The sequence below is a fragment of the Eretmochelys imbricata genome, chromosome 5, assembly GCF_965152235.1.
Source record: "Eretmochelys imbricata isolate rEreImb1 chromosome 5, rEreImb1.hap1, whole genome shotgun sequence".
NCBI classification, from domain to species: domain Eukaryota; kingdom Metazoa; phylum Chordata; order Testudines; family Cheloniidae; genus Eretmochelys; species Eretmochelys imbricata.
The window spans coordinates 129,419,851-129,447,517 of record NC_135576.1 but is presented as its reverse complement, the minus strand read 5'-3'; the positions used below and the strand labels follow the sequence as shown (position 1 = coordinate 129,447,517).

Genomic DNA, 27,667 nt, shown 5'->3' with positions numbered 1-27,667 from the left:
CGCGAGGCAGTGAAGGCAAAAAAATATATTTAGTCGGGTTCATACAGCTAAACAGCAGCTATGTTACAGCGACATTGTACATCTCCCAAGAGCATTATGGGATACCTTGCAATAATTCTTCTGCAAGAGAAGAATAAATAATGGCTTTCATTAAAAATATCTTCTCCTGTATTGGGCATGTCAAGCCAGTTAATAGTGTTAGGGGTCCAGATTCAGGAAAAGGAGGAATCTAAAGATATTCCAAAGAACAGGCATCCCACCTGGAGATTCTGGTCTTCTATTCCCACCCCCACCCCCCAAGTTTTTTAGCCAAAGACCCTGCAGTTTCACCCCAAGTCTCACTGCAGCATTGTTAATGTCTGCAAAGCCCGTGTCAATAGCAAGATGAGCAGAGAGTGAACAGGCACATGGGCCCTGCTGGTTTCTGTGTGGAGGTGACTGGATCGCCCATGTCCCCGTGGCTGAGGTTCTACTGTAATGTAGCCATTAATGATGCGAATCCGGGGAGGTGGGTCAGTGGTACTGCAAGGCAAACAGAGAAGAATCTTGGTCAGCAGTTAGTCACAAGGGTCAATGATCACCAAGAAACAGGAGTCAAATTGTCACAGAAATGCCCACAGGAGGGTCCAAGACCAACTTGTGGAGCTGTCTGCAGATCTTGTGTGTTCCTGAATGAAGCTGTGAGTTTGGTCTCCCTGCCCCATGGATCCACAAGGAAAGGGAGCCCTTCACTCTCCCCACTCTGAACCTCCCTAGCCCCACTGACATCAAGACTCCTTGATGACTCATGCTGCTAACGGCAGGGCACTGCACACCTGCCCCTCTCAGAGGAGGACAGAGCCAGATAATGCTCCTATCAGATCCCCACTGGCAAAGGAGAGGAGAATGCCATGGACAATACCTCATCCCCATCTCACACCACAATTCCCGAAGGGCCCCAACCCAGCTGAGCATCAATATAAGGACTTGGCAAGAGAGACTCCCTGGTGGATGGGGGTGTTCAATGTGGTGGAGCTGGTTATTCCTGTCCCTGAGCTGGGATCTACCTGATTAGACTTCCTTCACTCACAGAAGGGACAGTAGATCCCAGGGAAGCAGAGAGGTATTAGCAACATTCCTGAGCCCCTGCAGCCAGCCTTTCGGCTGATCAGCAACCTTAGCAGATAAACAAATCTAGCCTTGCACCAGAGAAGGCTCTGCCGACCAGCATTCTCACCACATGGCACCAATTTATAGGGTTGATGCATCTGCTTTCAACAGCTGAGCCTGAACCCCGTCCAGGTTCTCCCCAGTTTGCACGTGCATGTTAGCATGAATCAAGCCTCTCTGCAGCCTCCATATAAATGATGCTCCATGTGAAAGGGCATCACTGGCAGGTGGAGAAAGCATACAGACCATATATGGGACAGTGGGAGTGAGGAAAATCCAGGCATCTATTAGAAATGCTTCTCAGTCTAGAGACTGAGAAGCAAAGGTCCACGTGAAAAGCCCGTCCCAAACAGGAGTGTGAGCAGAGGGCACTGCTCTCTGGATAACAGGTTGGAGCCAGATTTGACCCTGAGGCTATAGGCAGACACAGCTCAAATCCCCAGGCCCAGCATTGTTAGGTGGAAACTAAGATAAATTCCAGCAAAATTCCAGGAAGCACACCTGCCCAACTGTACAAACGTATCCATTTCACTTGCATCAGCGCGCTCCAGCTGCTGTGAACTATTCCTGCTTTACGTTGGCTGAGTGCATTAAGCAAAAATGCTTGGGGAATTTGAAGGCAATTAGTCTGCTTTTTGAAAACACTTACCACTCCATATCCAACAGCCCCGCAGGCGGCTCCTACAGTAACTGGACAGAACCCAGCTGGCAGTGCAACAAAGCAGAGAGCAGATACATACAGGAGCACAGACCAGAGCAATTCAGGCCAAACCCGCTACAAGACTGTATGAAATCACTTGAATTAGGCCTTTCATGGTTACCTGCTCACAGGAGTTACTTTACGAATGGACCAGACCCAAGCACAAGAGATTTACCCACTGAGAGATGGATATGTGGGAGTAAGGGCTGTGGCTTCAGAGATGGACTGAGTATTTATGTCTGAAGGGTTCCTGTGAATGACTGAATTTCATCAGTGACGCGAAACAGTGCCACTAGGTGGGGCAGTTAGCACAACAGAAGCATGCAAAGAAGTTTGCATGTGTTTGTTTGCTCTTTTTTTTCTTAAAACAAGGCAGCAATTTCAGGAACTGCCCATCACCTAGAGATAACGTAGGATATCTAGGGCGTAAAGTTAGTATTGATTTTCCACACATTCAAAGACAGTGCAGAGACCCCTGCAATGGAAAGAATCTAATCTGAAGCGCAGTGATGGGCAGTTAAGTGACAGTATGCGGCAGATACAGTGGCGTCCTATAGTTCTCCCTAGCTGGAAGGCACCGGGCAGACAATTAAGAAGAAATAAACATCACTCCGCTTGTTTTCCCCCAGTACAGAAGCTGTTTGGGAGGCTCGTCCTCTAGCCATTTACTCCTTCGCTGCTAGGGTCACTACTAAAAATCAGACTTTGTTTTTGGTTCAAGTGATGCATTTCATGGGTGGAAAGAAAACTGCAAAGAAAGAAAGCAAGAAAGAGAGATCTGGTCTCTGACACTCCCAAGGCCCTAAAGGCACATATACCTGGAGTCAGGAGGGGGTTGCTGACAGTAGCCACCAACAAAACTTTATCAGCTTTGTGCTCCCTGGAGGTCTGACTAGAGCATTCCTGAAGTGGAAACTGGAGAAACAGCCCTTACTCCTAGTTATGCTCAGCTGACACTTCTTCCCACCTCACCTACCCCTTGCTGTAAAAATGACCCTCAGCTAAGACTCTGATCCCGCAAACACACAGGAGTAGGCTTTAGCACATTAGTAGTCCCATTGACTTCACCAGGAATATTGCATGCATAAAGTTAAACATGTGTGGGTATATGAAGGATCAGGGCCTAAACTGGTAAAGGCTCTGGGTTATCCTTTAGGATTGTCTGCTGAAGGTCAAGCTAATACCAGCTATAACAATAAAAACCACAAACTATAACTAACATCAACTTTATTAACTTCAGTAAATGAAAATTATAGCAACCTATGCAACCATATTTAATATATAGTATAATGATCATCTCTGCATTTAAACTCAGACAAGAACAGCCATTGCAGCTTTCCCCCGACCTGTCCCCATAATATATCATTCAGAAGAATCAAAAAGCAATGATATATTGATGTAATGTATCAAAGCAGTGCAGGTGTTCTCAAGCGCTCTCTACCTTGAGGCTGATGAAAAATAATGATTTAGGAAGTCCCACTGAATTGAGAAACTTCTTTAAAATTCGTAGGGGCCAATTTCCATTGCCCTGCCCCTTCAGCAGTCATTTAAACTGCACACAGTGGGAGTGAAACGCTCCCAGTCTGAATGAGCACATTTCACAGCGGTAAATGTTGGCACAAGGTGATGAAGAATCAGACCTGCATTTTATCAGATGGGAAGGAAATAAGTAAATCTACAGATGCACATTCAGCAGTGGGTCAGTGGCAAATGGAAGGTGCTTGACGAACGACACACAGTTCAAAAGGCGGCTATGGTTCTTGTGGTTATATCTGTCCTAGGAAAGTCAGTTCTCTTCGTTGGGAAAACCACCTTAGTTGCCTCTTCCCCACCCCACCTTATTTTTGATACTAAACCAATTATGCAGACAGAACCAATTGCATTGTTAATGGTGTGTTAGGGCACCTAGAAATATGAATTTTTATTATTATTTAAATCTAAATGCATAAATAAGAATTGCAGGAGATAAGAGACCAAATTCTGCTCTTTGGATTTGCACCAGAGGAAGTGAATAGAGTTTAAAACACAGGGTTTGTGGCATGTTAATGAGCCTTGATTAACAGCCAATCTTAGTGTAGCGGAGCGCCTCCCTCCCCCGCCAGTTGGTACCTTTCTTCAATGCGAACCCAGAGGTCGTTAAACTGGCGCAGCCTTTGCTTCTTCTGTTGCTTCTTCTTCTTCTTCTTCTTGTATTTCCTGTCCACTTTCTCCAGCAGGTCGACACGCTCGGGCAGCAGCAGGTGGGGCAGAAGCTCCTCTTCCTCTTTCTGAGGATGCGACGGGCGGTGCAGCTCCTGGGCAATCACATAGGGGGTGTACGCCGGTGAGGATGATGAGAAGGTTGACCAGGTTTTTTGATTCTTCCCACTGGGGGGAAAGGAAACCAGAATGTTTGGAACGCCCTTGAGTGGGGGGTCTTGGTCCAGCCCCATGGCAACTGAGATGCTATGCAGCCTCCTGATCCCCTACGTCAACAAATATTTCCCCCTGGAAGTTCTGCTGGTTTAAATCTTATCATCTACCCATCCTCTGTTCCCATCCCCCCCGCCCCATGTCACACCTCGGGTCAAGCAGAGTCTTTTCAGTTCAGAGGGCCTAAGGAAAGAGTGTTTCCGGCACCGACCAATGCACAGGCTGAGCTCAGGAGGAAAAAATCATTCAAGGATAACATAATGCACTTAGCTGACTACATTACCAAAACACTGCTGCTGAGAGGCACTGAGTGCCTGCTGAAGTCAGACTGGCAGATACGCACCATTTCTCAGAATCAGGCCAAAAAATGATAGATTCTAAGGCCAGAAAAGACCATGATGCTCATCTGATCTGACCTCCTCCATAGCATGGCTCAGAGAATTTCACCCTGTTATTCCTGCATCCGGCCCAGCTTGAGGTGGAATGATCGGTTAGAAAGGCAGCCAGTCTGGGGGCAGGCTGGCACTTAAAACACTGCAGCGGTGCAGCTGCACTGCTGTAGTGCTTAAGTGAAAACGCTCCTACACCGACAGGAGAGTTTCTACCCTTGGCGTAGTTAATCCACCTCCTCGAGAGGAGGGAGCTCTGTCTCCCATCAACGCAGCACTGTTTACGCATGGGGTTAGGTTGGTGTAATCGCATTGGTCGGGGTGTGGATTTTTCACACCCCGAGCTATGCAGTTATACCAATATCAGTCCGTCGTGTAGACCTGGCCTAGGTTTAAAGGCTCCAAAGGATGGACAATTTACCACATCCCTTGGGGTAAGCGGAATTATCCTCACCGTTACAAATCTGCATCTTGTAAACAAGCGATCTAGCGATGAAATGCTCTATATGTCATTAGCAATCCCTGGAGCCATGCAGGACCTCAGAGATGGGACAAACAGAAGAAGAGAATGCATTTGAGATGGTCTATAACTGGCCTTTTAATGAAGAGCTTGATACAGCTTCTGATAGAACCTTAGTTACAGGGTTAATTCACACTCATGGCCATGCTGCTGTTTCTACTGGGGAATCTAAACACCAGTTAGGGTGACTAGATGTCCCGATTTTATAGGGACAGTCCCAATTTTTGGGTCTTTTTCTTATATAGGCTCCTATTACCCTCCACCCCCGTCCCGATTTTTCACACTTGCTGGCTGGTCACCCTAACACCAGTTCTGAAGTACTCACTGGCAGCTAGGAAAGATGGTCCAATGGTCAGGGCACAGGCTTAACAGCAGAAGCCTGTGAGATGTTCAGGTACTACAGTAAGGGACCCCTATGGGATGGAGAATTTTAATGGGAGATGTGTGTCAGGTCAGCCTGCCACTTGGTGGCAGCAGATCCCATGGATTCAGGGGGGATCTAGGTCAACCCTAGTGGTTGGTGACATCATTTTGAAGGCCCCTAGGATAACAAAGCTGAAGCATGCTGCAGAGAGGAGACACTTGCAGGCAGTCCAAGTGCTGGGGCAAGGAAGGTTCTTTCCCCCTCAAGGCTGGCTCTGGGGAGCACAGGGACCACTGCCTCCTCCAAAAAGCAGCTGGGGGAGAAATGGGGCTCTGGGCCTGCTGCTCCTCCTCTAACCCTGGCTGCCATAGGCGGTGGGTGTAAAAGGCCTGCCCTGGTGTACTGCAGCTGCTGGACACTGGTTGTGCAGTTTGCACGGGAAGTTTTGCTTATTATTATGCACCATGCAGGTTCCAGGGCAGCTGAGGAGGCAGTATGTGCTACTCAGCTTCTCAGGTTCACCAGTAACCTCCCTGGACCCAGGTTCTTCGAGAAGAGACAAGCTTTTCCCATGGGGCGGCTTGGGGTCTCAGGAGGGGAGGCACGGCAAGGCTGGGGTGGCTTCTGCCGGCCCAGGGGTCTTCTGGGTGGGGGGAGGGGGCAGGATTCCTCCAGCCACAAAGGGGCGAGGGGTTCAGGTCACAGTGGGGTGACCTCGGGCAGAATTGGTGGGGCCGGGGGGCTAGCCTCTTCAAAGGGGGGCTCCATGCTGGCAGCGGAGTAGGAGCTAGTACAACCAGGGAAGCAATCTGCCTCATCTCAAGCAGACACTATCTGCCTGGTGCCCCTTTTGGGGCACTGCAGCTCTGCATCATGCCTGATACAGGGAAGTAGCTTTAAAGCTACAACCCAATCCTTGATGTCTGTAAGAAAGAGTACTTTCCCTCAAGTGGAGCCCAACCAAATTCCTCTTAAGTACCTGGATGATCTATCTTATTAACGGCATTCCATTCAAAGCTGGAGCACAACCTGAATACCTGAGTGATCTGGAGGTTAACTTATAGCATGAGGAGAAGCAGCAGACAGGCTGGACACGGTCTTTGGCTGAAATTACTCAAGATAGTTAAAGTCCAAAGCAGACTGCAAAGAGTTACAAAACTGGGTGACTGAGCAAGAAAATGGCAGATGAAATTCAATATTTATAAAAAGAAAAGGAGGACTTGTGGCACCTTAGAGACTAACCAATTTATTTGAGCATAAGCTTTTGTGAGCTACAGCTTACTTCACCGATGAAGTGAGCTGTAGCTCATGAAAGCTTATGCTCAAATAAATTGGTTAGTCTCTAAGGTGCCACAAGTACTCCTTTTCTTTTTGCAAATAAAGACTAACACGGCTGTTACTCTGAAACCAATATTTATAAATGCACAGTAATGCATATTGGAAAACACAATCCCAAGTATACATATAAAATGATAGGGTGTACACTGTTACCACTCAAGAAAGAGATCTTGGAGTCATCATGGATAGTTCTCTGAAAACATCCACTCAATGTGCAGCAGCAGCCAAAAAAAGCTAACAGAATGTTGAGAACCATTAGGAAAGGGATAGATAATAAGACAGATAATATAATGCCACTATATAAATCTATGGTATGCCCACACCTTGAATATTGCATGCAGTTTTGGTTGCTTCATCTCAAAAAAGATATATTGGAACTGGAAAAAGTAGAAAGAATAGCAACAAAAATTATTAGGGTCTGTAACAGGAGGAGAGATTAAAAAGACTGGCACTGTTCATCTTGGAAAAGAGACAACTGAAGGAGGATATGATAGAGATCAATAAAACCATGAATGGTGTGGAGAAAGTGAATAAGGAAGTGTTATTTACCCCTTCACACAACACATGAATCAGAGGTCACACAATGAAAGTAACAGGCAGCAGGTTTAAAGCAAATGTCTAGTTGGCAGCCGGTGTCAAGTGGAGTGCCCCAGGGGTCGGTCCTGGGGCCGGTTTTGTTCAATATCTTCATAAATGATCTGGAGGATGGTGTGGATTGCACTCTCAGCAAATTTGCGGACGATACTAAACTGGGAGGAGTAGTAGATACGCTGGAGGGGAGGGATAGGATACAGAAGGACCTAGACAAATTGGAGGATTGGGCCAAAAGAAATCTGATGAGGTTCAATAAGGATAAGTGCAGGGTCCTGCACTTAGGACGGAAGAATCCAATGCACCGCTACAGACTAGGGACCGAATGGCTAGGCAGCAGTTCTGCGGAAAAGGACCTAGGGGTGACAGTGGACGAGAAGCTGGATATGAGTCAGCAGTGTGCCCTTGTTGCCAAGAAGGCCAATGGCATTTTGGGATGTATAAGTAGGGGCATAGCGAGCAGATCGAGGGACGTGATCGTCCCCCTCTATTCGACATTGGTGAGGCCTCATCTGGAGTACTGTGTCCAGTTTTGGGCCCCACACTACAAGAAGGATGTGGATAAATTGGAGAGAGTCCAGCGAAGGGCAACAAAAATGATTAGGGGTCTAGAACACATGACTTATGAGGAGAGGCTGAGGGAGCTGGGATTGTTTAGCCTGCAGAAGAGAAGAATGAGGGGGGATTTGATAGCTGCTTTCAACTACCTGAAAGGGGGTTCCAAAGAGGATGGCTCTAGACTGTTCTCAATGGTAGCAGATGACAGAACGAGGAGTAATGGTCTCAAGTTGCAGTGGGGGAGGTTTAGATTGGATATTAGGAAAAACTTTTTCACTAAGAGGGTGGTGAAACACTGGAATGCGTTGCCTAGGGAGGTGGTGGAATCTCCTTCCTTGGAAGTTTTTAAAGTCAGGCTTGACAAAGCCCTGGCTGGGATGATTTAACTGGGAATTGGTCCTGCTTCGAGCAGGGGGTTGGACTAGATGACCTTCAGGGGTCCCTTCCAACCCTGATATTCTATGATTCTATGAAATATAAGAATGTACTTCATCGCACAGTCAACCTGTGGAATTCATTTCCAGGGGATGCTCTGAAGGCCAAAACAGTAACTGGGTTCAAAAAAGAACTAGATAAGTTCATGGAGGATAGTCGATCAATGGCTATTAGCCAGGACAGTCAGGAATGCAATCCCATGCTTTGGCTGTTCCTAAACCTCTGACTGCTAGAAGCTGAGACTAGAGAAGGGACGGATCACTCGATAATTGCCCTGTTCTGTTCACTGCCTCTGAAACATCTGGCAATGGCCACTGTCAGAAGACAGGATACTGGGCTAGAAGGACCATTGGTCTGACCCAGGATAGCTGTTCTTGTGTTCTTAAATATAAAAGGAAGAAAGTGAGCAAAAAAATGTTGCTTTCACCAGCTGTACCCTGGGAGTACAATGAGTGTTTCCCTTCTCCTGCTGCAACGGCAGTCAGGCTCCCAGAGAGGAGATAGGCTGATTTCAGTGAGAGTTTGGAGTTTCCAGACTGGTCTGGTCACTGAACCTGAACTCTGTGATGGAATTTAAAACAAGTTTCAATCAAACAGATCAAAGGCGAAAGGATGTGGAATGGAATGTGAGTCCCCATTGGAAGGGGAGAATGAAATTAGGAGTGAATTTACAGTCATTTCCCTAAGAAAACTGAGAACTGAACCCTGAGCCAAGATGACTGAGAGGACAGAGGCAGTGCCAAGAAATGAGACCGTTTGGGACCGTGAAGGAGAAGGCACTCTGAAGAACGAGCTCAGATAGAGACATTTAATACAGGGCTGGGTTTGGAATGCAAACAGATTCTGAGCTATTCTTCCCTTTTCAAGCACTACAGTGCCCTGGTTCCCTCCACTCCAGTCTTGCCTGCCCTTTTCTCAGCTTCTTATAGCATCACCTCTTTGTCCTGGGTATGGTACAAACTTGCTGAGCTCTTCCACTTTTAATTCCCCCTTACAGACCCACTGCTACTGTGCTGCCTTCAGCAACCTGAGTGGACCTGTGTAGAAACCCCTGTTTACTGTTGTCCTTCCCCCAACCTCTGTCATTCCATCTGTCCTGAAACTGTGAGCAAGGAGCGCCCCTTTGTGAGGGTTTAAAAAGCCCCTAGTGTTTCATGGGCATTGCCACAAACACATCACAATGAGATTTAGGAATCCAATCCCTTGGTGCCTGTTCAAATAGCACAGGGCACCTGTTTTATTCTTTGTGCACACACATCGTCCTCGCATTTTTAGAGTGACCTGGTTAATAGAGGTGCGGATCTCAGGGCATTTGATACTTTCTGCAGTAAATCTGTAGGCGAGCCTTTGAATGGCAGCAGGTCCCACACCCAGAGGGACCCAGGGATAGTCAGAGGCATGGAGACATGGCGCATTCCCCTCCCCTCGTGCCAGGTCACCCCAGCAGAACTCTCCTTGAGCACAGCAGCTGCAGAGGGGAGCGGGAGTCGCAATCATTACGGCTGTGATTGTATGATGAATATTTTATGAAATACATATTCAGCCTAAAATCAGGAATAACATTTAAAAGCTCAAAATAGACACACCGGGAGCTTAATTCAATTCAGGGCACTATATATAAAACTGTCCTCGGTGCTCTCTGCTGTGGGGCTGGAGCACAGTCTCTCTTCTCCTTGCCCTTCGCTAGGGCGGGAGCCCTGCCTCCCCCTCCATTCTCCAGTTCCTGGCCTCTCAACTCCCAGCCTGCATATAGTGTCCCCCTCAAAGGAACAGAAGCCCTTGCTGCAGCTGGCTCTGTCGTTTCCTCCCAGAGTTGTGAGCTCAACTCACTCGGTCTTCTGTCTGCCCCCAGCTGGTTCCCCATCCAAGGGAAAAGCATGCGCGCACACAAAGCGAGCAAGTGTGCAAGTCAGGGCTTCGGCTCCTGTATGTTCCCTTTGCACAATGATGGTGGCGCGAAGGGGACCTCAGGTTGCCCTAAGAGGGAAGCTGAGGATGCTGCCACTACACAATATCACAACTCTGGAGGGCAGGCTGTTTATGTGCACCTCAATTTATCATCCCCCTCCTCTCTTTTTCCCCCTCACCTGACAGCCTTTCACTCTGCTCTGTTCCCCGTGCTGCAAATTGGCTTCCTTTCTGTTTCACTCTGAAGCGTTTGCTTCAGCCAGTGGCTGTTCTTCTACTCTCTTACGTTCATCTTCCCATTTTACAATAAAGTTTCAAGTGACTTTAGGGCCAATGAACAGTGCCAGACTGAGACGCCAAGATACTTCCCCATAAGTCTCCCCTAACCTGGAGGGATAGGACATAAAGCTATAAGGGACATTTCACTCCCCATGTTCATGCATGTCTTTTACAGTGAGACAGCCTCCTAGGATGTAGAAGCCCTTTACACCAACATTCCACACAAAGATGGACTACAAGCCGTCAGGAACACTATCCCCGATAATGTCACGGCAAACCTGGTGGATGAACTTTGTGACTTTGTCCTCACCCATAACTATTTCACAGTTGGGGACAATGTATACCTTCAAATCAGCGGCACTGCTATGCGTACCCGCATGGCCCCACAGTATGCCAACATTTTTATGGATGGCTTAGAACAACACTTCCTCAGTTCTCGTCCCCTAATGCCCCTACTCTACTTGCACTACATTGATGACATCTTCATCATCTGGACCCATGGAAAAGAAGCCCTTGAGGAATTCCACCATGATTTCAACAATTTCCATCCCACCATCAACCTCAGCCTGGACCAGTCCACACAAGAGATCCACTTCCTGGACACTATGGTGCTAATAAGCGATGATCACATAAACACCACTCTGTACCGGAAACCTACTGACCGCTATTCCTACCTACATGCCTCCAGCTTTCACCCTGATCACACCACACGATCCATTGTCTACAGCCAAGCTCTACGATACAACCGCATTTGCTCCAACCCCTCAGACAGAGACAAACACCTACAAGATCTCTATCAAGCGTTCTTACAACTACAATACCCACCTGCTGAAGTGAAGAAACAGACTGACAGAGCCAGAAGAGTACCCAGAAGTCACCTACTACAGGACAGGCCCAACAAAGAAAATAACAGAACACCACTAGCCATCACCTTCAGCCCCCAACTAAAACCTCTCCAACGCATCATCAAGGATCTACAACCTATCCTGAAGGACGACCCATCACTCTCACAGATCTTGGGAGACATGCCAGTCCTTGCTTACAGACAGCCCCCCAACTTGAAGCAAATACTCACCAGCAACCACACACCAGAACCACTAACTCAGGAACCTATCCTTGCAACAAAGCCCGTTGCCAACTGTGTCAACATATCTATTCAGGGGACACCATCATAGGGCCTAGTCACATCAGCCACGCTATCAGAGGCTCGTTCACCTGCACATCTACCAATGTGATATATGCCATCATGGGCCAGCAATGCCCCTCTGCCATGTACATTGGTCAAACTGGACAGTCTCTACGTAAAAGAATAAATGGACACAAATCAGATGTCAAGAATTATAACATTCAAAAACCAGTCGGAGAACACTTCAGTCTCTTTGGTCACTCGATTACAGACCTAAAAGTTGCAATTCTTCAACAAAAATACTTCCAAAACAGACTCCAACGAGAGACTGCTGAATTGGAGTTAATTTGCAAACTGGATACAATTAACTTAGGCTTGAACAAAGACTGGGAGTGGATGGGTCATAACACAAAGTAAAACTATTTCCCCATGTTTATTCCCCCACCCACCCACCCCCCACTGTTCCTCAGATGTTCTTGACAACTGCTGGAAATGGTTCACCTTGATTATCACTACAAAAGGTTCCCCCCCACCCCCTCCCCGGTTCTCCTGCTGGTAATAGCTCACCTTACCTGATCACTCTCGTTACAGTGTGTATGGTAACACCCATTGTTTCATGTTCTCTATGTATATAAATCTCCCCACTGTATTTTCCACTGAATGCATCCAATGAAGTGGTAATAGCTCACGAAAGCTTATGCTCAAATAAATTTGTTAGTCTCTAAGGTGCCACAAGTACTCCTTTTCTTCCTCCTAGGATAATGGGCACGGGAATGTGCTTACATGTCCACTGGGGCTGGGCTGAGATCATATGTCAGAGTGTGCCATCATCTGGGAATTACTTTTGACCATTTACCGACCTACAGGCCTGTTAGTTTGACCTCAATTGTATGCAAGGACTCGGAACAAATTTTGAAAGAGAAAGTAGTTAAGGACGTAGAGGTTAATGGTAAGTTGGGATAAAATACAACATGGTTTTACAAAAGGTAGATCGTGCTAGCCCAACCTGATTTCCCTTTCTTTGAGAAGATACCTGATTTTTTTAGACAAAGGAAATGCAGTAGATCTAATCTACCTGGATTTTAGTAAGGCACTTGATACAGGTCCACATGGGAAATTATTAAATTGGAGAAGATGGGGATTAATAGAGAACTGAAAGGTGGATAAGGAACCGGTTAAAGGGAAGACTACAACAGGTCATGCTGAAAGGTGAACTGTCATGCTGGAGGGAGATTATTAGTGGAGTTCCTCAGGGATTGGTCTTGGGACCAGTCTTATTTAACATTTTCATTTGTGCCCTTGGCACAAAAAGTAGGAGTGTACTAATAAAATTTGCGGGTGACACAAAGTCGGGAGGTATTGCCAATACGGAGGAGGACCGGAATATCATACAAGAAGACATGGATGACCCTGTAAACTGGAGTAATAGAAATGGGATGAAATTTAATAGTGCAAGGTCATGCATTTAGGGACTAAAAACAAGAATTTTTGCTATAAGCTGGGGATGTATTAGTTGGAAGTGACAGAGCAAAGGAAAGACCTGACTGTATTGGTTGATCACAGGATGACTGAGCCGCCAATATGATGCAGCCATGAAAAAGGCTAATGCAATCCTAGGATGCAACAGTCGAGGTATTTCCAGTAGAGACAGGGAAGTGTTGTTACCATTATACAAGGCCTGGTGAGACCTCATCTGGAATAGTGTGTGCAATTCTGGGCTTCCTTGTTTAACGAGAGATGAGTTCAAACTGGAACAGGTGCAGTGAAGGGCTGCTAGGATGATCTGAGGAATGGAAAACCTACCTTATGAGAGGAGACTCAAAAAGCTTGGCTTGTTTAGCCTAACCAATAGAAGGCTGAAGGGAGATATGATTGCTCTCTATAGATACATCAGAGGGAGAAATACCAGGGAGGAAGAGAAGTTATTTAAGTTAAGCACCAATGTGGACACAAGAACAAATAAACTGGCCATCAACAAGTGTAGCCTTGAAGTTAGACAAAGCTTTCTAACCATTAGAGGAGTGAAGTTCTGGAACAGCCTCCCATAGGGAGCAGTGGGGGCAAAAAAAAAAACAGAAAACCCTCCACTAGTTTCAAGACTGAGTTTGATAAGTTTATGGAGGGGACAGTATGATGGTAGCTGACCTGTGACTACTTACAGCAAATACCCTAAATGGCCAGTGATGGGACACTAGTTGGGGAGGGCTCTGAGTTACTACAGAGAATTCTTTCCCAGATGTCTGCCTGGTGGGACTTGCCCACTTGCTCAGAGTCTAACGTCTGTTTGGAGTCGGGAAGGAATTTTCCCCCAGCTCAGATTGGCATAGACCCTAGGGGATTTTCACCTTTCTCTGCAGCATGGGGCCCGGGTCATTTGCAGGTTTAAACTAGTGTAAATAGTTGATTCTCTGCAACTTGAAGTCTTTAACTCATGATTGGAGGACTTCAGTAACTCAGCCTGAGGTCTATTACAGGAGTGGTGGGTGAGGTTCTGTGACCTGCAATGTGCTGGAGGTCAGACTGATGGTCACTTCTGACCTTAAAGTCTATTAGTCTAAACAGGTTCAAGCCAGTGACCGAGAGGTCAAAGCCTCTGTATCCCATTACTAGGCCTCTGAGCTATCCTGTCATGAGCCTCAAAACCATCCCAAGAGAGATTTTCCTTCCTTTGCTTTTCATTCCATTGTAAACTCATTTCCCATCTTAACCCTGCTTTGAAATAGTCCTAGGTGGCTATTCCCAACATTTTAACAGAGCCATTTATCTTCATTTTTTTCTCTGAATACAGGATTCATCTCCATCTCCCTGATCACCTTTGTCATTCAGCAGGTTTCAGCCACAGCCCACCAAGGGCTTCATTCCCGGCTCTCACACTGCACATCATGAAATGCAGCAAGTTCTGATTTTAGGGGGAGGTTTTCAAAGGTACAAATGGGAGTTAATTAGGCACTGAACTTTCCCTGACTGTCAGTGGGAGTTAGGGGCCTGTGTCTTTGACACCCACCCTCGCCTCCTTCAATGTATAAAATACTATGGGTGAAACCCTGGCCCCATTCCAGGCAAGGGGAGTTTTGCCATGGATTTCAGTGGGCTCAAGATTTCACTCTGTGACTTTTCTTTAGGCTTTGTTTTTATTCCCATCTCTAGGCCATGTGAAGTGGGGTTTAGGATGGCATTGAGCTCTCTTTTTCTGGAGCATAAGAAGTTGCTAAGGCAGTTGTAAAGAATGATTGGCCAAAAGGCTCTCATCAAACAAAAACCTCATTTCCCCAGACTTTTCATCCTTCTAGGAAACGTTTTTAAACCATGCACTTTTTCTTTGAAAAAAGAAGTGATTCAAGTATTAGATTCTGATTGGCTATTATGGATCATCATAGAGGGCTCACCTACACAGGGAGCTACCCAGTGGTGTTCAGATCCTATGGTGATGAGTGCAGTACAAGAACCTCTAGAGAACAGAATACTGCTGACATTAGGGCTATGGCAAGGCATGTGGCTGAACCCATGTGGAGCCTGGTTTAAAAGCAAGTGTAGACTATGACAAAGCATGTTCAGCACCATGTGAGAAGCCAAGGTTAAAATGTAGCCCGACAAGGAGCTTACATCCCTAGTGGTAACAGTCAACACCAGTGAAAGGATTCAAGGAGGAAGGTGACGTGGTCAGGAGGAAAGGAAGTGACTTCATTTATATTATTTGTATGAGCGTAGTGCCTAGGAGTTCCTACCATGGAACCCTACCATGTGCTGGGTACTGTAGAAACACAGAACAAAAAGATGGTCCCAGCCCCAGCGAGCCCCTTTAGTAGAGGTGTTTGGGAAGGCGGTTTGGAGAGTGTGGTGCTCAGAAAAGGAACGCTGACAATAATGAAGGCAGAGGTATGTGGTGGGGAAGGAGATATAAAGGGAAATATTACAGTAGTCAAAGTGAAAGATGAACAAAATGCGAACCAAGGTTTTAGCAGTAAGAATACAAGGGAACAGGCTTATTTTAGATACTAGGCCCAAACATGGGATTTAGCGAGCACCTGTATGTGGGGCAGGGGAGAGAGAGCAATGGAAGATAGGGCCCAGGTGGCAAGCCAAGCAGGGAGAATAAGGAAATGATCAATTGTGACAGAGAAAGGAGGCAGAGCAGGGAGATCAGAAATCTGGAGTTTGGGATATTGGCAGGAAGTCCAGGAGGAGATGGCTGAGACAGAGGGAGATGCAAGGCTAGACTGAGGGGGAGATGTAGAAGTTCTCTGGTAACTGAAACCACGGCAGAACACCTGAGAGAGAGCACTGAGGGAGACCAAGGTGAGCTCAGGAGAAAACCTTGAAGACTATCCATAGGTAGGAGTGAAGGCAGGATGAGGAGCCACCAGGCAGGATGAGGAGCCACCAGGCAGGATGAGGAAAAAGAGTGCTCAGCAAGGAGAACCAGAATAGACAAGTGTCCTAGTCTAAAACGGAGGATAAAATGGAGGAAGAGAGAGTGATCAATGGTATTGGTGGCAGCAGACAGCTTGGGAACAAGAATACAGCTTAGCACAAAGAGTGTTAGGGAGGATGCTGGTGAGGCCGGCTCTGGAGTGGAGAGGCTGGAAGTCAGATTGGAAAGGTCAAGGAGAGCGTTGCACAAGGAGTCAAGGCAGAGCAGACTCAGGGGGTTTAGAGAGAATACAGGGGATGAGTTGGCAGGTAGGGAAGGGACAAGGGAAGACTTTTCAAGCTAAGTGATACGACACTGTACTTGTGTACAGGGGGGAAAGAGCCAAAGGGGAGGGACTGGTTGAACACACAAGAGAGGGAAGGAATGGGAGAAGGGTCCCAGGAGCACAGGCCATAGGGGAAGATGTGCCAAGATGGGGTCGGGGTGGGGAAAAAGGGGCTATAAAACAGAAAAACTAGCAGCCCTTCCCTTTAGCCCTTCCCTTTTTGTGCTACACTACAACAAGTCAGCTTGTCCACCCAAACAGGTTTAACTTGCCGTTCATAAATACTTGCTAACTCAAGGCTTTAAAAGTTATGGGGAAAACATGTCCAAGTCAATACGAAAGAGCAACCTGTCAAGTGTCATGCATGCTGCATTTCCAGATTAGCTCCCAGAAGATAAACAGAGCAAAGGAATTGTACCAGGAAATAGCAAAGAAGAGCAGTCTATCTATTTCCACGGTATCTCTATAGTCGTCTACAGCTTATCTATCTCAATGGCTTATCAAATATGATAAAAACATGTATATATTACTTGTTGATGGGTTGTCCAGCAGGAGTGTGTTCTACCTCATACCCTTCTCTTCCCAAAACATCAATCACTGTGTTGTTGCCCATGAAATGACCTGCAGTTAAGAAAAAAAATTAGAAACTTTGGAGCAAATCAAACAAGAATAGCAATAACCATCCTCACCCCTCCCAAAGAAAAACGCTCCTCGACAATCCACCATAGCCACACTTCTAGGAGCAGAAGATCTGTCAGAGCAACTGGTTTCCATTTCTCTTCTATGAGGTCTTGAAAAAGTACATGATATACCAAATTATTGGAGAAGCGTCAATACCGGTTATTTGGGTGGTGCCAGAATGTTCTCATTGGGTCATTCTGAAGTTCCCTGCTGCTAATCACCACCAGTATGCCACTATGGTAAATAAATGTTTCTGTCCTCACATTTCTCCTGTAGATTAAACTGGATAAAGTACCCTTCACTTCCTATCCCAAACTGTTCCCAGGTGTTCCTGCACATTGTTACACAGGCAGGGATGCTGGAACAATTTGTATAGTGGGGGTGCAGAGAGCCATTGAACGAAACTGTAAACCCTGTATACGATGGAAAGCACTTCAAGCCAGGGGTGCTGCCACACGCCCAGCACCCCTAATTCCAGCACCTGTGTGAACAGGTACTGCCTTCTGACCTCATAACAGATGAGATCATTCAGAGATATAAAGTTACACTGGTATCAATGTGGAGCAACAGCATTTACTTCAGTACACATAACCAAAGGCGCTAAATATCAAGTCATAAACCTTTTGTTGTGATTATTAAATTAAGAGTCATCCCACTGTGGTGAATTAAAAATAGCTCTGGACTTTGGTCAGACACTGCCCTGGCCTGGCTAGAATTAAATCTCTCACTTCCTTTAAAATAAGCAATTAGAGACAGGTATTCACCTATAACTTCAGCAAAAATCCACTAAACTTTGGAGAGGATTTAGCTGGCTCTGGCATAATTCTGTCAGTGATTTATAAGTCCACTCCATTTTCAACCAGATGTGTATGCTGCTTTGCCTGTATGCTGACATCATAATGAATTAATTATGACAGTCTATTATGATAAACGCTGACCAGCATAGGAAAAGAAAATCCTCTCCAGGACTTGTGACTTCAAGACTTGTGATTGTGACTTCAGGTTTGTTTTCATACCTCATCAGACAGAGATTCTGGGAAACAGACTGAGACACAGGAAGTACAGCACAGACTTTCAAAGCTGTATCCTGTTCTGTCATTTACCAGCCTGCTATTAAATAAAATTATAATTTGTAGCGAACTCCCTTCCTCCTGCAGAAGCACTTGGTGTTAAAATTATCACAAGCAGTTAGAGAAAGTACGCCAATCAAAAACACCCTCCTAAATGCATAGGAATAAAACTAACCAAGAGGATCAGATTAAAAATCATGTATAGAGAAATGGGGTTTAAGGTATATTCCCCAAAATGGGTATGGGGTACTGAGATAGATGTCCAGGAGCAGCAAGTCCCACACCCCCAGGCTCACTATAGTAGATTACCTCCCAGCTGGGGAGAAATGATATCATCTGTAAAGAATGGTGTGGTCTGAGCTCCGATACTTGACAGGCTGGGGTCTGAAGAAAGGTCACCAAAAGGATTTTAAAAATCAAACAGTGCCAGCTCAACTGGCATTTGCTGGCAAGCAGGCAAGGCGGGCCTAACGAGGGAACACACACCAGGATGTGTTCTGACCAAGTTGCAAGCTGCCCCGCTAGACCGGGAGTGACTATAATCAAGCCTATGATCACTAAAGCATGAGTTGCTGTTGCAAGGTCAGACTGGGATATATAAGGGCGCAGCCTGCGCAAAGTGCTCATCTGGACTAAAACAAGAGACCACATTTGTGATGTACTCTGTTGGACACATGGCTTTCCATGGAAGCGGAGTGATCAAAAGCCATACCAAGGTTCTTAACCTTTATTTCATTATCAGCCATCTATGTTTTTAAAACAGGAGCACTTACCTTAGGCGTCAAAAATATCAGGTTCTCAGACATTTCAATAACAAGCTGTATTTCCTGTGTTCTAATCTATATCACATTGTCAAAATGGCAACTCCCTATCTGAGTTTTAATTATTCTTTTTCCTAACAGCAATTTTGGTTTGTTGGAACTGCAGTAAAGAAAAAGGAACCCTGACGCATATACTATGGGACCGACAGGCAGGCAGGCAGCTGTGGAAAAAGGTGGACACAAGAGTGAAAATAGCCCTTGACTTCAGCAACCAATCCTCATCTGAAAATTATATCGTAGGTTATGGCCCGATTACGCTGGGTTTCACTCCACCACAAAGCCTTTGGTTCTTGAGGGCTGCAGTGATTACCAAGTGCGTGATTTTACAAAAATGGAGGAGTAGGCTTATGCCCAGAATAGAGCAGTGGTTATTCGGACCTGTCTGAGTTTGCAGCTAAAGAAAGATTAGCTTATCCACGTGGAGAGCAAGTATAGGAATTCAAAGAAATCTGATACCTAATAGGTGTCATGACATTTGGCTTAAAAATGCTGAGGTAGCTCAAATAATGCCAGACTTCCATTAACTTCACCTCTCTGCTTTTTTCCCTCCCTCTTCCCACCCTCCACCTCAGCCTCCTCCTTCCCTCTTTTTCCTATTTGTGTATGATTATGTTATTGTTACCCCCACCCTGACATGTTATGTCTGTGTAATAGTGTCTGATTTTGTACTGCCTGGTCTTGAACCTTTGACAAGCTGTAAAGTTGCACAATTGCATACTTGTATTGGATATCCGGTGAAATGTGCAGTGTTAGGTAACATAGACAAGCTGTAAGGCATTTTCCTTTTTGTAATTTTTATTGTTTATGAACATTACAAAAAATAATAATCGTGATTTAGGCTGCCATTCAGGAAAGCAGTCAAGCAACTGTTTAAGTACCACTGAAACCAAGCACATGCTTAAGTGATTTCCTGAATCAGGTCCTTACTCTTCTTTGTAATTTGATGGCGTGATAAGAACATTTTTTATATTACACTGAAATTTTCTTTTAAGAAAATGATTTAGGACCTGAGACAAAGTGCACTGAAGTCAATGGGAGTCTTTGCACTGACATCAATGAGCAGATGGACAATGATTTCTCTCTCTACTGTCAGAGAGAAATCATGTGCTAATATATCTCGGCAAAAGAGAAACGGAACAAAAAAAATGTATATGTGAAAACACAACTGTGCTCATAAACATGCCCAGACGTGTGATAAGGCCTTCAAAAACTCATTTCACAACAGTTACAACCACCAGAAGTCAACACCACTACCACCCAGCTGTTCATGTGTCATGCATAAGAGATATTGTTATATTGTTTGTTTATGCAACATTCAAAAGAGTGCCAGACACTCTGCACTACAAAGAGAAAGAGAAGGCCTGTGCCCCGAGGAGCTTACAAACTCATTCTAGATGTGATATTGCGTGCGAAAGTAGCAAACAAGAGAGAGGATAAAGGAGGAGGGCCGCAGCCACAGGATCTCATGGATATTCGGGATAGCTCCTCTATTTAGAACTGGTAAAGTTGTCAGTAGTTACTACTTTGTTTCTGTTCTGGGAACACATACAGTCCAAGCCCCCTCTACAGTAAGAGCCCTGGTTATATATACCAGATCCATCTACTCACAGAAAGCAACTATAAACAACAAGAGAGGGGATTCACCCTCCCAAGGTTTAAGATCAAACAGTCGTGCTGTATGAGAGAATGAGTCCATAGAAGCATGACAGGGAGTAGGCCTCTTTCACCTGTTTTCTATTTTGGCCTAACACACTTGAATGCCCCCAAAAGAAAAGCCCCAGGCCCTTGTCCCATCAGAAAGCCTACTCCTTTCTTTCTGTACACAGCTCTCCATTATCCTCATACCACTAGGTGAAGTGATGCATTTGAGAGGTCAATTTACTCTGGCAGGGGGTGGGGAGCCATGAATCTCTATTCTTCTGTGTTCAGACTCAAAAGGGAACTGAGGAGCTGTTGTGTGCACCAGCTCAGCCATACTCTCTACTGGAGAGTAAATAAAACCAAGCCTTTAATCTGTACTGAAAGGAAGTGGAGTGCAGGGATTGTGATGGGCAATATGCTCAAATAACAAAGCTGTCTGACCAACATGCACTTACAAACCAGTTAAAGCATTGGCCCCTGAATTTCAAATCTTCCTAACATCCCTCTCAAATGTTCTGCATTATGTGATTCTATTGGGCAAGGGGTTTTGGTTGGGTCAGTTTCTTTATTTTTTGTAATATCCTAAGTGACACAATTCTTCACACATGCTCAATTTCTCCGGTCTGCAGCCTTTACTGCCTTGAACACACACAGAGGTGTTCTATTCTTTATAATTAAGTCAAGAATATCTTTTTCATCAGGGGACTGCTGAACCCAACTCAAACCATTGTGAATTTGGACATTTGTAAAATTCTAGCTAAGCGAATGAGGAAGTGCCAGATGGTAGCGGTTTCACTGGTGTTCCAGAATTTGTCTCTTAATTATTAAATGTTGCAAGAATGCATTTTGTAAATGATGCCGCTGTCAGAATTTAAACAAAACATTCTATCTGATGCTGATAGATCAATAATTTGATCAGCCCTTTCTTTTAAAGTCCATGTAAAAAAGAAACTAAAACTTGAATTCCATGTAATTTTGTGTGTATTTCTTTAGCAGAAATATCTCAGCACTTTTCCCTCAAACTCCCGCATAACCCATAACTTACAAATTGTTCCACAATAACAAACCGGTGGATATATATGGGTGAACAAAAATGTTTATCGGGAAATGCATTTTAGATCGATGTCCCCTGAGTAGTGGTAAGAACAGCTGTAGCATGTGATTGTGGTGATGCAACCACAGAGTGATGCAACTGGTCCTAACCGCTGGGATATCCTAAGTCAGGATGTTTATTTCTCTGACTTGGTTAGGAACATTCAGATGGCTTTTGTGGGCTAGCAATTTATGGATTGCGAAAACAAGCCATTATAAATATCTTAGACAAACAAGTCTTCTAATTTTTTAGAAACATCTAGGAAAGGAGGGAGAATCTGTAACCACTTTTCCTAAAATGCTCCTGAAATGTAAAACATTTTAAAATAATAGGAAATACATCCAGAACAGTAGCCATGACAGCTACAGATATGCCCAGGATGAAACCTGGTTAACTGGATTAAGCTTACTTGTATGATCAAGCCTGACCCTCCTTTATGTACTTTCCACCTCACAGACTATGTCCTGTGAGCATGAAGCATAGCTCTTGGCTCCATTTTTCAGACAGCTGAGAGATATGAACAACAGCAACTCACCCTCTGCTTGCTTCCCTTCAGAGTTTCATTCACCCACCAAATCAATCATCAAGGCACCGATGGCTGAAGAGTCCTTTCCTCCCAACAGCTGGTGAAGGTGCGAGGAAGGGCCCTGAACTGCCAGCAACCCAAAGCAACACAAACACAAGGAGAAATTCCAGGCAGATCAGGTCCATGGGGGAGATGTAGGAAGGCATCACACGGGTTAGTCCCGCAGATTGGTCACTCAGCTCACAGAGCACAGGGTTTGGCACTTGCAGCAGAAAGTTTGCATTTTTTAAATCCAGGAGAAGGCAGACTCCACTGAACGACTTGGACAGTGCAAAATACAGCATTGTATTCCCTTGAGATCACTACATGAGGTGGAACCTGAACTTCTGGGCTGGTCTCTACCACAGGCTCATGTTTTCCCAAATGACTTCCCTGCAGAGTGGGGTGCAGCAGGGAAGAAGTAATAAAAATGGAACCTAAGCATGGCCTCCTGGAAGGGAGTAATCTCAGGATACAGTTTCCAGGACCAATGCGGAGAAGATATACACCAAAGCAAGGCCGAGGAGCTCTTCTCCAGGAGGGGATGGCGATTGTAGACAAGCATGCCTTCATGTACAGGGACTTCCAAAAGCAGAGGTTCCTCTGTCAATACCAATCTCTGCTTTTCCCTAAAAGGAGCTGGACTGGATGAAGCATGATAACCTGGAGCAGGGAAAAGGATTGTAGGAGTGTGTCCCCGGATAGCTTCATCTACCATTAACGATCTTGCAAAAAAGATTGGCCACAAAACAGCTGATCCTCTGGGAGGCAAGAGTGACCTGCATGGGATTACCCTCCTATTCTATATCAACAAAACCTGGCAAGCCATAACAGAGGCAGCCTACAGCAGAAACAATCCCTGATGTAATAAGTTTCATATGCTTTTTACCGAGTTTAACTTGGGTAGTGTCCAGCGCACACTTGGAAAAGATTTCCCATTTGTCTTGGCATCATCAGCCATTCTACCCAGACTGTCCTGAACTACAGAGATGGTATCTTGCTACCCACTGGGCAGAGATGGAAGAATCAGCCTCATAAAATGAATTGGATGAAAGAAATGTTGCCATGTGACTGCGACGGGGAAGAGGGGCTTAAGCAAAGGATCCAATGGAGGGAGGACTAGCTCTGGTCCAGGTTGCCTCCATACTGGCCTGAAGTGTCACCCTGTTAGTGCAAGGAATCCCAGTGCATGGGCTTGCATAGGGCCACAGACCCGTTTGTTTCCACCCATGGGAGCTTGTCAGGGTATGTTTGTGTAGGAGTTAGGATGTAGTGCGCAAAGTAATTTAACCCCCAAATTACTAAAATTATAGCCTGGAGAAACAAAGATCAGGAAAACTGAATTATTGTTCCCTGTGATACAAATTCAAGGATGTGTGAACCCACAGTCTATCAACACAGGCGCTTTTTGTGCCTAAGGGATGCCATAACTCAGCACTAAGTTATTAACCATGCATAATTTAGTATACAAAGAAAAGAAGCAAAAACTGGCAATAAAAGAGTTAGTGCTGTTACGGCTTCGTCTGCTGCACCTTTCCGGAGGCACACCTCCAACAGACGTTACAGCTCCTATAAGCATGAGAGCCATTTCCTGTATTCTGCTCTCTAGGTGAGCTAAACTCAAAATTAATTATTCCCAAACTCAGTAGGTGGATCCTGTGCTATTAACCTATCTCCTAGATTCTCCAAACAATGTACTGATTGCAAAGGGAAATCTGGTAAAAGGAATAGGATTCATCTTCCTTTAAACTAAAACTGTGGGGTTTTTTAAATAGAAAGGACGACCTGGCTAAGTCCAATGAAATTCAGAAACTGAAGAAGAGCTTTAATTCAGTTAAAGAAACCACTTGAAGAGTATTCATGCCTTTTAATCCATCAACTTGCTTTGAACAGTGGTTTAAGACAGGCAAATGACTGAAAACTAATAATCTTAAAGTTAAATCCCACATCTATTTTCCAGACATATGTTATCCAACTAGTCAGTGTTTAAACATCATAAGCTGTTAATAAACCTTAAGTTACGATAACAGTTCAACAGCCAACCAAAGTCAATGGTGGTGACAGAGTTAACCTAGCGTGTGGCGGTGGTGTGGCCGGGTGTGGGCACCAACATTTGCAAAGCCATGCTGGAGCTGAGGGATTGTTCCTGGCTCTTGAGCTTGTTGCTGGTCTTTGCTTTATGCTGAAGCTTCTTCTGTTGCTGCAAGTTTCTCATGTCATTTTGCAGCGTCTGTCCTTTGTTGAGGAGCAAGATCCTTTCTCTAAGCTGTTTGTCCACATGCAAAAGTTGTAAAGCTCTAACTATACCTGTCTAGTTAAAGTGCACAGCCCCCTACCTAATACACCAGTTCTATCAGTATAAAGGTGCTTTATATACTATTCCTGTTCAGGAAGGAAAATAACTGCATCTACACTGGGGTTGTACTGGTATAACTATTCCAGTTAAAAAGAAAAAAAAAAAATCACAACCCTAACTGAAAGTAATTCCAGGCCTCAATTTATAGGAGCTACTTTACTTCTCACCTAATTTACTGAAAGCAGAGAACACACTTTCAGAGACCGGAGGGACCCAGGTATCAGTGTTTGTCACTTCTCCATTGTCTCACTTCCTTATCGACAAGATTCAGTTGCTTCTTCAGTTAATACCTCTGTAGCAGGACTTGCGGACTCTGGTCAAAGTTGTTTATTAACCTCTATTCCTCACTAAGAAGTTCTCAGAGTCTCTCTCTGAAGTTACTTTCAAAACATTTTCGTGTATTCGGTCCATTTCCTGAAATATGGAAGTTCCATACATTTATAAAAATGCTTCTTTTTCCAATGACCAAAGCCACATTTTACAGTCAAGTCTTTTTGCTGCTTTGATATAATACTTTCAGGGCCAGATTTTCAAGAAAGGTCTCAGTACCCAACAGCTCCCAGTTAGGCACGTAAATGAAGGTACCCAGATTTTCAAACACTCAGTTCCCAGTGTTTTCAGTGGGGGAATTCACGGTTATTCCCAACAGGTTCTGAGAGTTCTGGCCTTAAAGTTTATACTGTTAAGATGCTCTTTTGAAATGTAGCTACTTCCATTCAACAACCCGCCTGGATTCTCCTGGCCTTCTCCTAAATTTGGGAACGTGATGTGCCATCCAGCTGCAGGTACGCAAGATGCCTTCAGGCAACTGGGTGACAAGTGGAAAAAAGAAAAAGTGCAAGACAAATAAAATCTCACCAGGTCCCACAATCTCCATTTAGTTCAGCTGAGTATGGGGCTGGGCTCTGGGCTCACAGGTCTTTTAGAGCCTTTTTCAGAGCCTTCTCACAAACTGGCCTGATTAAAGTGTGGGGGGAGGAGCGGGGATAGACTGCCAGGAAGCACCATACTCTAAAGAATCTAATCCTGCCAGAAAGGAAAGACTTGGGAAGAATTCATTACAGGAAAAATACAAATCTGGCGTAACCAGCTGGAAGAGTTGTTTCCATCAATCCAAAGCCCACTGAAATCAATGGAACAACTATTTAGATTAGAGATTAGAGCTGCATTTAAAGCCTTCCTTTTCCATGTTGTGATGCTTCTGCAGAAGCAGACCAAGGTCACATGGCTTTTTTGCCACCATATTGCATTTCTTCTTCTTCGTCATCATCATCAAGGCAAATCCCAAAGGAATATATTCCTCGTGCAGATCGAGTGCGTTCTGGATTGATCTCCAGCTAGACTGGGTAGGACTGAGCAACAGTGGTGTTGGACTCTGCTGGGGAGGTTAATTAGTTTTTGTTATACTTACGTTGTTGCGGAGTTATTTGATTTGATCTTGGGGTAACTAACAGATCTGCTTATTGGGTGTAATTTTAACAGTGTATCAAAGGCATCCAAGGCATTGCCTGGACTCTTGTTTATTGCAAAGTAATAAAAACCCTAATAAATAAATAAATGTATTCTCTATACTCTGACATCCCTAAAGTATACACTTCGTATATACTTGTTTCACTGAAAGAGTTAAAGAAATCCTCAGATGCATGGCCTGTGTTTTCTACTAGCAGGGTGGAAAAAAAATGACATTTTATTCTTTTACATTTTTTCCCATGCAAACAACTAATGCATAGGCAATTGCTGGCATTCAGATGGGCGGATTTGGCAGTCTTTCTATATTTACTTAGACTGTGGTTCACTTATTTGAATAGGAAACTTTCTCGGAATTGTTGTGCTTAAGGCCTTGTACAATATAGAGGATGCAGTTACATATTATTTCCAAAATTGATTTAATAAAGCTGCAATTCCCCTAATCCAAAACATAATCATAAATCATATCAAGCTGCCTTTCTACCCAGCAGTCTCTGTGGATAGATTTAGATCCCTTGGCAAATGTGTGGGTCACTTATTTCAAAACAAGTCTTAAACGTTGAATGCCTGACAACTAAGTAAATCATGGCTTGAAGGAAGATTTTCCTGAGTAAATATAAATTAAAAAAAACCTTTCCATTCTGGCAGGTTGCCTATCAATGGTGTATCTGCACTGGCATTTTGCTGGAAATCTAGCTGCAGCTGCGCCAGCCCTATCAGTGATGGAGGTATTAGTGTAAACTGGCTGGTCATGCTTTTATCACCATGACAGCAAGACCAGCAGCATTAGGAAACGTGGTGGTAAAAACACCTATGCACTGTTTTGCATAAGTGTTCTCATGGTTGCTATGACTGGAGAGAGCTGTGTTGGTGGTAGCCCAGTGGTGGGAGATTTCCAGAGAAAGGGCTTTGGGGACATGTCTACACTAGCTTTTTTTAGAAACAATCTCCCACCACCTTCCACTAACGAGGGAACTCTAGCACAGACAAGGAGCTGCCAGCCGACCACCATCGAGATCTGCTCTCTGCAACTCTCTCTCTCTTCTGACTTACCTTATTTTGAAGATTCCACGGATACCTCGGAAGGGGTATTTGTGCACACTCAAACTTCAACTGTGTATATTTGTCATAGACTCCAGGCTGAGTGCCCTTCATGCGACCCGTGGGGCTTTGGAAATGATTCCCGCTTCCACAGACTACATCCCCATTGGAGCCTGTCATTATGATAATCCTACACTAGCTGTAGTCTCCAAGAAGCTACTGAGTAAACAGACAGAAAAGCTGCTAAGTTGGATCGGCCACTCTCAAGTTACACATGTTCACACATCTTCTGGGACTCTGCCCTTCTATTCCACTCATGGAGCTCCAAATGATGCTGCATCCCAGAAGCGGAGTAACACAGCGGGGAATCAGGCCCTTCACGCACAGGGAGAGGCAAAATTGACTTAATCTGGTATATCGTGATCTCACTTGCCTGCTTCTTTTTGGGTTTGGTTTGTTTTTTTTC

At 44.9% G+C, this 27,667-nt stretch overlaps 1 protein-coding gene across 1 annotated transcript in view; it reads right to left on the bottom strand.

Annotated features, from left to right (window-relative positions):
- Nucleotides 1–338: 338 nt before the first annotated feature.
- TRABD2A (TraB domain containing 2A) overlaps nucleotides 339–27,667 on the bottom strand; it is a 113,794-nt gene continuing 86,465 nt past the window's right edge. Inside the window, exons 5-7 of the mRNA XM_077816522.1 lie at nucleotides 16,997–17,087; nucleotides 3,959–4,216; nucleotides 339–522 (exon numbers count right to left, since the gene is read on the bottom strand). Of these exons, the coding sequence (XP_077672648.1) occupies nucleotides 339–522; nucleotides 3,959–4,216; nucleotides 16,997–17,087 (533 nt within the window). The remainder of the gene's footprint in view (nucleotides 523–3,958; nucleotides 4,217–16,996; nucleotides 17,088–27,667) is intronic.